This window comes from Erinaceus europaeus, chromosome 2, assembly GCF_950295315.1.
Source record: "Erinaceus europaeus chromosome 2, mEriEur2.1, whole genome shotgun sequence".
NCBI lineage: Eukaryota > Metazoa > Chordata > Mammalia > Eulipotyphla > Erinaceidae > Erinaceus > Erinaceus europaeus.
Window position 1 is genome coordinate 118,652,629 of NC_080163.1, and position 10,486 is coordinate 118,663,114.

A 10,486-nucleotide genomic window follows, 5' to 3' on the forward strand; every position below is an offset into this window, starting at 1 on the left:
ACAATGGGTTGAAACATGCAGAAGAATGAAACTGAATCACTGTATTTCACCAAATACAAAAGTAAATTCCAAGTGGATCAAGGACTTGGATGTTAGACCAGAAACTATCAGATACTTAGAGGAAAATATTGGCAGAACTCTTTTCCACATAAATTTTAAAGACATTTTCAATGAAACGAATCCAATTACAAGGAAGACTAAGGCAAGTATAAACCTATAGGACTACATCAAATTAAAAAGCTTCTTCACAGCAAAAGAAACCACTACCCAAATCAAGAGACCCCTCACAGAATGGGAGAAGATCTTTACATGCCATACATCAGATAAGAGTTTAATAACCAACATATATAAAGAGCTTGCCAGACTCAACAACAAGACAACAAATAACCCCATCCAAAAATGGGGGGAGGACTTGGACAGAATATTCACCACAGAAGAGATCCAAAAGGCCGAGAAACACATGAAAAAATGCTCCAAGTCTCTGATTGTCAGAGAAATGCAAATCAAGACAACAATGAGATATCACTTCACTCCTGTGAGAATGTCACACATCAGAAAAGGTAACAGCAGCAAATGCTGGAGAGGATGTGGGGTCAAAGGAACCCTTCTGCACTGCTGGTGGGAATGTCAATTGGTCCAACCTCTGTGGAGAACAGTCTGGAGAACTCTCAGAAGGCTAGAAATGGACCTACCCTATGACCCTGCAATTCCCCTCCTGGGGATATATCCTAAGGAACCCAACACATCCATCCAAAAAGATCTGTGTACACATATGTTCTTGGCAGCACAATTTGTAATAGCCAAAACCTGGAAGCAACCCAGGTGTCCAACAACAGATGAGTGGCTGAGCAAGTTGTGGTATATATACACAATGGAATACTACTCAGCTGTAAAAAATGGTGACTTCACCGTTTTCAGCCGATCTTGGATGGACCTTGAAAAAATCATGTTGAGTGAAATAAGTCAGAAACAGAAGGATGAATATGGGATGATCTCACTCTCAGGCCGAAGTTGAAAAACAAGATTAGAAAAGAAAACACAAGTCGAACCTGAAATGGAATTGGAGTATTACACCAAAGTAAAAGACTCTGGGGTGGGTGGGTGGGTGGGAAGAATACAGATCCATGAAAAATGATGAATGAAATAGTGGGGGTTGTATTGTTAAATGGGAATCTGGGGAATGTTATGCATGTAAAAAAAAAAAAAAAGAAGTAGAAACGCAAAGCAGAAATTGACTGAGTTTGGAGTATGGCACCAAAGTAAGAAAGCAGAAGTACACTAGAGTTTGCAGTGAGTACCTCCCTAATACTTCTTCTCCACTTTTCCAAGCTTTGGGTCCATGATTGCTCAACAATTTGTTTGGCTTTGTATGTTAACTCTCTTTTCAGTCACCAGGTTCCAGGTGTCATCAGGATGCCGGCCAGACTTCCCTGGATTGAAGACCCCACCAATGTGTCCTGGAGCTCAGCTTCCCCAGAGACCCACCCTACTAGGGAGAGAGAGAGACAGGCTGGGAGTATGGACCGACCAGTCAACGGCCATGTTCAGCGGGGAAGCAATTACAGAAGCCAGACCTTCTACCTTCTGCAACCCACAATGACCCTGGGTCCATGCTCCCAGAGGGATAGAGAGTGGGAAAGCTATCGGGGGAGGGGTTGGGATATGGAGATTGGGTGGTGGGAATTGTGTGGAGTTGTACCCCTCCTACCCTATGGTCTTGTTAATTAATCCTTTCTTAAATAAAAAAAAAATTTAAAAAAAATTGTCATTGCCATAGTGGGGGTTGTATTGTTAAACGAGAATCTGGGGGATGTTATGCATGTACAAACTATTGTATTTACTGTTGAATGTAAAACATAAAAAAAAATGACTACAACAATAAAAAACAATAAGGTCAACAAAAGTGAAAAAATAAAATTGTCATTGCAGAATTTCACCACTTAAGGTTGGCCTTTTTCATATAGAAAGATACAGAAGGAAAAACACTACAGCACTAAAGTTTCATTCAGTGCTGGGCTCCAACTTGGGTTGTGTGCTGGGCAAAGCAGGCACATTATCCAAGTAAGTTCTTTTGCCAGTCCAAAACACTCCTTTTTAAAAAATATTTATTTACAGGAGTCTGGCGGTAGCGCAGTGGGTTAAGGGCATGTGGCGCGAAGGATCTCGGTTGGAGCCCCCGGTTCCCCACCTGCAGGGAAGTCACTTCACAGGCGGTGAAGCAGGTCTGCAGGTGTCTTTCTCTCCTCCTATCTGCCTTCCCCTCCTCTCTCCATTTCTCTCTGTCCTATCCAACAACAACTACCAATAGCAACAACAACAATAATAACTACAACAATAAAGCAAAGGCAGCAAAAGGAAATAAATACTAAACAATATATATATTTATTTACTTATGCCCGTTTGTTTTATTGTTGTAGTTACTATTGTTGTTTTTGGTGTTGTCATTGTTGGATAGGTAAGAGAGAAATGGAGAGAGGAGAGGAAGACAGAGAGGATAAGAGAAAGAGAGACACCTGCAGACCTGCTTGTGAAGCAACTCCCCTGCAGGTGGGGAGCCGAGGGATCAAACTGGGGTCCTTCTGCAGGTCCTCGTGCTTGGCGCCACGTGTGCTTAACCTGCTGCACTATTGCCCAACTACCAGAAACTCACTCCTTTAAGTTAAGTCCTTTGGAAGCTTATAACACAAGGTCTAGACGCTTTCCCAAGAATAAGTACTAAAGGACAGGAGAAGATGGGAATGAGGATGGGAGGAGAATCTCCAAACCCTCTACAGCCTTTCAGAGGCCCTGTTCCAGGACTTTCCACCCACCACCAGCTCTAAAGCAATTACTATGGAGAGAAAGGAAGTCTGGGAAGTATAAGGTATTTCTCCAGAAATTCTTAGTAGCAGGAGACTAGAAAAGTAAACTGCCAGCCCCAGGGATAGCAATGAATACAAAGTATCCAGCAGCAGCCTTCCAGGTTGCAAGAGAATCAAGTGTATCAAAATAGGACATCTCTGAGATACAATTCCACAACAGGAAAGTGCAGGTGCCTGCTGACAAGGATGCTGTGAAGGGGTGGGGTGAGACCCCCACCAGGCTGAAAAGGATGAGTGATGCATGCTCCTTAGCAAACATTTCTGTGGTATTTTTGTTTGTTTTTGTTGGCTGTATTTGTTTATTTAAATAATAAATTTAATAATGAATAAAAACTGGTCACAAAATAAATTTAAAATAATCAACAGCGGGAATAGAGTTTCAGAAAAAGAACTTTCCAACTTGCTCACCTGGCAGGTAGGGGGCAAAAGATCCCCTCTGCCCAGTCAGTAATCACACTCAAATCCCAGTGCTTTGCAGAGGAAGACACAGAACCACTTTTCCCACCCCCAAGTCCAAAGTCATTTCAGCACCCCTCCCCAGCTCAGACCCTTTTGTCCATTTGTCCTTGCCTATTAAAGGGTAACTGAGGAGCTGAGACATGTTATCATGCACAAGGGCTTAGGCTCAAGTTCCCAGTCTCCACTTGCAAGAGAGAAGCTTCTTTCTTTCTTTTTTTTCCTTTTTGTTGCCCTTGTTGTCTTTTTATTGTTGTTGTAGTTATTAGTGTTGTTGTTATTGATGTCATCATTGTTGGATAGGACAGAGAGAAATGGAGAGAGGAGGGGAAGACAGAGAGGGGGAGAGAAAGATAGACACCTGCAGACCTGCTTCACCTCCTGTGAAGTGACTCCCCTGCAGGTGGGGAGCTAGAGGCTAGAACTGGGGTCCTTCTGCTGGTCCTTGCGCTTTGCGCCATGTGTGCTTAACCCTCTGCGCTACCACCCAACTCCCCAGAGAGAAGCTTCTTGAACAACGAAGCACTACTGCAGGTATCTTTCCTTCTCCCTCTCCCTCTATTTTATCTCTCTCAGCCTCTATCAAGAAAGAAAGAAAGAACCACTAGGAGTGGTGAAAATGTACAGGCACTCATCACACTCCCAGATCTCAGATTGTATTATAGGGTCACTGTCATCAAAACTGCTTGGTACTGGAACATGAATAGACATACTGACCAGTGGAATAGAATTGAGAGCCCAGAAGTAAGGCCCCATACCTATGGACAACTAATCTCTGACAAAGGTGCCCAGACTATTAAATGGGGAAAGCAGAGTCTCTTCAACAAATGGTGTTGGAAACAATGGGTTGACACATGCAGAAGAATGAAACTGAACCACTAGATCTCACCAAATACAAAAGTAAATTCCAAGTGGATCAAGGACTTGGATGTTAGACCACAAACTATCAGATACTTAGAGGAAAATATTGGCAGAACTCTTTTCCACATAAATTTTAAAGACATCTTCAATGAAATGAATCAATTACAAAGAAGACTAAGGCAAGTATAAACCTATGGGACTACATCAAATTAAAAAGCTTCTGCACGGGGAGTTGGGCTGTAGCGCAGCGGGTTAAGCGCAGGTGGCGCAAAGCACAAGGACCGGCATAAGGATCCCGGTTCGAACCCTGGCTCCTCACCTGCAGGGGAGTTGCTTCACAGGCGGTGAAGCAGGTCTGCAGGTGTCTATCTTTCCTCCTCTCTGTCTTCCCCTCCTCTCTCCATTTCTCTCTGTCCTATCCAACAACGACAACAATAATAACTACAACAATAAAACAACAAGGGCAACAAAAGGGAATAAATAAATAAAATAAATATTTTTTTAAAATTTTTTTTAAAAAAAGACTAAAAAGCTTCTGCACAGCAAAATAAACCACTACGCAAACCAAGAGACCCCTCACAGAATGGGAGAAGATCTTTACATGCCATACATCAGACAAGAGCCTAGTAACCAGAATATATAAAGAACCTGCCAAACTCAACAACAAGACAACAAATAACCCCATCCAAAAATGGGGGGAGGACATGGACAGAATATTCACCACAAAAGAGATCCAAAAGGCCGAGAAACACATGAAAAAATGCTCCAAGTCTCTGATTGTCAGAGAAATGCAAATCAAGACAACAATGAGATACCACTTCACTCCTGTGAGAATGTCATAGATCAGAAAAGGTAACAGCAGCAAATTGTGGAGAGGTTGTGGGGTCATAGGAACCCTCCTACACTGCTGGTGAGAATGTCAGTTGGTCCAACCTCTGTGGAGAACAGCCTGGAGAACTCTCAGAAGGCTAGAAATGGACCTACCCTAGGATCCTGCAATTCCTCTCCTGGAGATATATCCTAAGGAATCCAACACACCCATCCAAAAAGATCTGTGTACACATATGTTCTTGGCAACACAATCTGTAATAGCCAAAACCTATTAGCAACCCAGGTGTCCAACAACAGATGAGTGGCTGAGCAAGTTGTGGTATATATATATATCACAATATATATATAATTCAGCCGATCTTGGATGGACCTTGAAAAATTCATGTTAAGTGAAAGAAGTCAGAAATGGAAGAATGAATATGGGATGATCTCACTCTCAGGCAGAAGTTGAAAAACAAGATCAGAAAAGAAAACACAAGTAGAACCTGAACTGGAATTGCATATTGCACCAAATTAAAAGACTCTGGGGTGGGTGGGTGGGAGAATACAGATCCAAGAAGGATGATAGAGGACCTAGTGGGGGTTGTATTGTTATATGTAAAACTGGGAAATGTTATGCATGTACAGACTATTGTATTTACTGTTGAATGTAAAACATTAATTCCCCAATAAAGAAATTAAAAAAATAAATATGTAAAAAAAAAAAAAGTCCGGTCTCAGATGGGACTCCAAACCAGAGTCAAGATAGGAGGGAGCAGCGAAAAATTTATCACCTGCCAGCACCAGAGTACCTGCATTTCTGGAGGCTTTGGCTAAGCTACGGGCAGTGACCATGTCTCGTTGGCATCTGCACAGGATTGAGTGGGTTTGCTGGCCGTTTACTCTCTGGATCCCTCATCCGCCTCGCTTACTACTTTCTGCAACAGAGCCCCCCCCCCCCATGGAATAGTGCCACACCACACCCCAGTGTTCTGTTTCTTATACCCTAGGACCCTTTCTCTTTCTCCTTCTGGTGTTCACCCCAAGGGTGGTCACAACTTAAGCGAAGTGACCTTGGCGAAGTGCCTGGCACAGTGTACTCAGACCCTAGCTTCTACCACCCCCCCCCCAAGGGGACACAGTCTCACGGGGTCACTGACACTCTTATTGCCTACATCCCAAGGCAAAGAGATCAAGGAAAAGCTGCTGCTGGTGGTGGGTGTGGCTGGAGGGACACAGAAAGTCCCGCGGGGACTCCCCGACGCCCCGCAGTCCCCAGGGGGCGCTGCGCCCTCAAGTCTGAGGGACCAAAGCGAAAGTCGGTCTGGCCACGAGGTGCCCCGTTGCGCGTGGGTGCCCCTAGGGAGGCGGGTCGCGACCCGAGTCCAGACCCCGCACGCCCCACCCTACCCCTAGCGACCAGCCTTTGCGCACCCCCAAGTACTCCAAGCGGCGGTGCTGCGGCTGTTGGGGTGGGGCAGGGGTCTCTCTTGGGCGTGAGCCTGTTGGGGTCCCCAATTCCGCCGCTGCTAGCCAAGGAGGAGGAGGCAGTATGCGCGGGCGAAGGGCCAGTGGAGGGGTGGCCGGGCCACGCCAGGCCGTCGGGTAGGCGCGGAGGCGGGCACGCCGAGGAGGGCGGGCGTGGGGGGGGCCGAGCTTATAAAGGGCCGCGGCGGGCGCCGGGAGGGAGCAGCTGAGCCGCCCTCCAACCCAGCCCGGCTTCCCCGAACCGCCCCGCACGGAGTCTCGCGCCCGCCGAGCTCCGCGCTGGGGCCGGGCTGAGCCGGCCGTCGGCTCCCGCTGGGCTCGGGGTCCCCGAGCGTGGAAGAGGAGGAACGGGGCGCACAGGCGGCGGCCCCGCCACCAGCCGGGTCCCGGCCGCGGCGAGCGGCACGTGCGGTGCCCCGCGCTGTGGCCATGGCGCACGGGCCTCGGGAGCCCCGCGCGTCCCCTTAGCGCCCCGGGAGGCCCCGATCCCGCCGGGCATGGAGCCGCACGTGCTCGGCGCGGTCCTCTACTGGCTGCTGCTGCCCTTGGCGCTCTTGGCCGGTGAGTGGGGCAAGCGCGGGCTTTGGGTGGTGCGCCAGGGGCTGTGGCCCCCACCCTACTTTCCGGCCGGGCCTGCGGGGCTGGCAGGGGCGGCGGAGACTCCCGGGACGCGCGGCCCTCGGCGCCCGCATTCCAGAAGCATGAGAGCGCCGGTCAGGCCGGAACGGGAGGGTGGCCTCGGCGGGCCCATCCGAGCACCCGCCTGGGAGAGAGAGGGCGACCTGGGCGGCTGCGAGTCGGGCCAGCGAGCGCGGCGCAACCTCCTCCCTGGCGCCGGGCACTGGCAAGTGGGGGCACAGGGCGGGGGTCGTTCGATTCGTCCGTCTGGAAAGAGTTGGAGCCCTAAAGGGGGATCTGAATCTCCTGTTCTCTTTCCTGTTTGGGAAAAAAAAAAAAAAAAAAAAAAAAAAGCTCAAACTTCCTGACCAATCTGGGAGAAGGCAGGCTTCCTGCCTGGTGCTGTTTAATCTGGAGCCTCCAATGAGCCAACACAGTTGCCCCGGGCTGGGCCCCTCACTCTTCCCTTTCCGTTCCCACCTCCTGCTGTCCTGGGAAGGCCTGCACTTTGAAAAAAAAAAAAGTTTGGGTTCCTCCCTGTCCATCCCATCCCTTGGTTTCTTCCACTACCCAGAGGGCCGGGTCTTGTTCTGCACAGACTGGTGGGAGCCCCTAAGAGGCTCTGCAGGAGCAGGGGGGCACCCTCAGGAGGCTCTGCTTGGAGGACCTAGTCTTGCTTGCCAGGTGTAGATGCCCCTTTTGGAAAGGTGATTTGGTTCCTGAACTCTTCACCTCTTGCACTTTTACCCACGGGAGTATGCCCACACGTTCATCCTGCCCCCAACTTATCCGATGGGTCACAGGAATCAACCCCTCCATGTGGGTCTTCTCCACTGGGCGGGAGCTGGAAAGCAGTCTGAGCTTCATCACGGAAACATGGCATGCACTGCGTTGTGAAAGCATGTGTGTTGGTGGAGATCCATCATGTCATGTTGGGTGGGGGTGTTTTGACTCTGAAAACCTTTCCAGCGCCTCTGAAATCACCCAGGTAGGCCTCTGCCAGCCTCTGTTCTAGGCCAGGAGGGCCTGTGGCCTAGAATGTAGAGATTGGACAGACCATTCTGGCTCCCAGACAGCCTGTGGTTTTTTTTGTTTTGTTTTTTTTTCTCTGTAGTGAAGGAAGGTGGGGAGTTTTCAGGACAAGAATCAATGAAAACCATTGAGGCGGGAGAGGAGGGTTTGAGTCAGCCCTGTGTGGACAAGAGTCTGGGAGCGGCAGGCTCAGATTGACTGGAAGCTCTGCTGGCTGCTTTGGCTTGTATCTCTAGAAACTGAACAAACCCCACAGATACTACTGAGGATGGGGGGCAGGCAGGCCCCACCTTCACCAGATGCTGGAGATGGGAAGGGACTCTCAAGCTCAGACAAGTGCTGGGGGCTCTTCCTGAAATTGAACACACCCCACACATTGGTTGGGAAACTTTTCCTATAAAGGACCAGGTGGTAAATATTTTTGTATCTTTTGATATTTCCCCACCCACCAGGAAGTGGAAAAGCACTCTCAGCTTGTAGGCTGCACCCAACCAAAGAAGTGGGCTGGAGTTTGTGGACCCTAAGATTTAGCCAGGGGGTCCTGGGTTCCCCAGGTCTCTTTCCTCATATGGGGGACAGGGGTTTTGTGACCTGCATGCTGGTGAGACTCATTTGGGGGTCTCCCTGAATGTGAGAAAGTCAACTAAGCATGAATTCTAGGCATGCTTGACTCAGTTTTCCAGAAACTTCTCCCTAAATAAGATCAACTGACTATAAAATCAACTTGGTTTCCAAGTATGACACACTGTACTGACTGACTATGGGACCTGGATTGCACTGTTTCTCTTGAGCCCCAGGCAGAGCAGTGAGCCACCAAAAGCTGGCCTGGGTGATACCTGAGACTTGGCAAGCTCTGTTCTGGGTGTGGGCAGCTCCCTGGGGGCCACCGGCCCTGCTGATGTCAGGGCAGCTAGATATGGCCCTGACTCTGCTGTGAGCATGTCTGAGACAAGTTTGAGTAGAAACAACCAGTTCTGTGGTGTCTGGGGGTGCTCCATGGTGCCAGGATCTGTAGAGGGGTTATCTGAGTCACCCTTGGGTGCACCCCCATTACCACACCCTGTGGGATGGTCTCTGAAAGCTTAACTCTTCATGGTCAAGGCAGAGACCCTGATCCAGATAAGGTGAGAAGGTCTGCATACCTCACTTATGATCCCTGAAGCAGGGGCTCGGGCCCTAAAGTTAGAAGCTTCTAGAGCTGGGCAAGGCATTGATGATTCCCATGCCACAGTCCACGCCTCCTGACCCTCCACCTAAATGCCAGCACTGTAGCAGAAAAATGCTGGGCAACATGGCCTTTAGGGTGGCAGGCACCCTGGGCGTCACTCTACCAGATGGACTATGGCAGACTGTCACCTTTCAGGAAGGGACACTTCCTCCTTTTCATAGCATTTCTACTATTGCTGGCTCAGTAGTGTTGGAGGTGGGTAGGGGTCCTGTCCTTTTCAGAGGATTAGGAAACAGGCTGAGGATGGCATCCTGTGAGGGAGCTAGCCTGTGCCCTGTGCTACCCCACAACCCTCAACACCGGCACAGCCTGCTGTGTCCTATCCTGAGGCCACAGCTTGCTGGTGGCAGGAATAACAGCAGGGCGGGTGTCCTTAAATCAAGGGTTTCTCTGTGACCTTGGGGAAGAGAGCTTCTAGGAGTACCTATAACGGGGGGCTGGCCACAGGAGTAGGAGGACTGGTGGACAGGATGGAAGAGTCTGTGTGGATGTTCCTGGTGCCTAGAGCTGAGCCCAGGTCATCTGTGGTCACTGCAGGTAGCTGGGGCCTGGTAACACTGTCACCAGTGGGGAGGGTGGCACAGAGGAAGCGGTGGTGGCCGGGTGGCCGAGTGGGATGAGTTTCAGTGTCTCTGGCCCCACGTGGCTTCCTGGGCGGTGTCTCAGTCCTGACAAGGCACAAATCTGCTTTTTTGCTTTCAGTGCCTAAAGATGGAGGGGAAGAGGGCTGGGTCTCCTGCCCCAAGCTCAGTCCATGCAGGTCACAGGTGTCTCTTCCTGGCTGAGCTTCCTCTGTAGTAAGTTGGTAGAAATGCCCCTTCCTTAGAATTCAGTGTTGTGGTCTTTGTTACTGATGTTAGAAAAGGGTCAGATTGGCTTTTCTCATGTGACTTTTTCTACTTTTGGTTATAAAAGCAGTGTTGTACTTCCCTAAACAAGGGCCAGCTTCCAGCCTGATCCAGCAGCCCTCAGCCACCTATGTCCTTGGGGCTTCTAGAGGGTCAGGGTGGTGTGTGTGTGTGTGTGTGTGTGTGTGTGTTGTGTCTGTTTTACACCTGAGCTCAGTTTATTTATTCTATGAACATCTTTGAACATCTCTGCTGGGAATGACTGGCTGACTATTTTCTGAGAG

General features: G+C 49.3%; 1 protein-coding gene across 4 annotated transcripts in view; it reads left to right on the top strand.

Moving 5' to 3' along the window:
- The first annotated feature begins 6,687 nt into the window (after positions 1–6,687).
- PIEZO1 (piezo type mechanosensitive ion channel component 1) overlaps positions 6,688–10,486 on the top strand; it is a 59,039-nt gene continuing 55,240 nt past the window's right edge. For all 4 annotated transcript variants that reach the window (XM_060185030.1, XM_060185031.1, XM_060185032.1 and 1 more), the window contains exon 1: positions 6,688–7,037. In XM_060185030.1, coding sequence (XP_060041013.1) covers positions 6,974–7,037 — 64 coding nt within the window. In that variant the 5' untranslated portion in view covers positions 6,688–6,973. The remainder of the gene's footprint in view (positions 7,038–10,486) is intronic.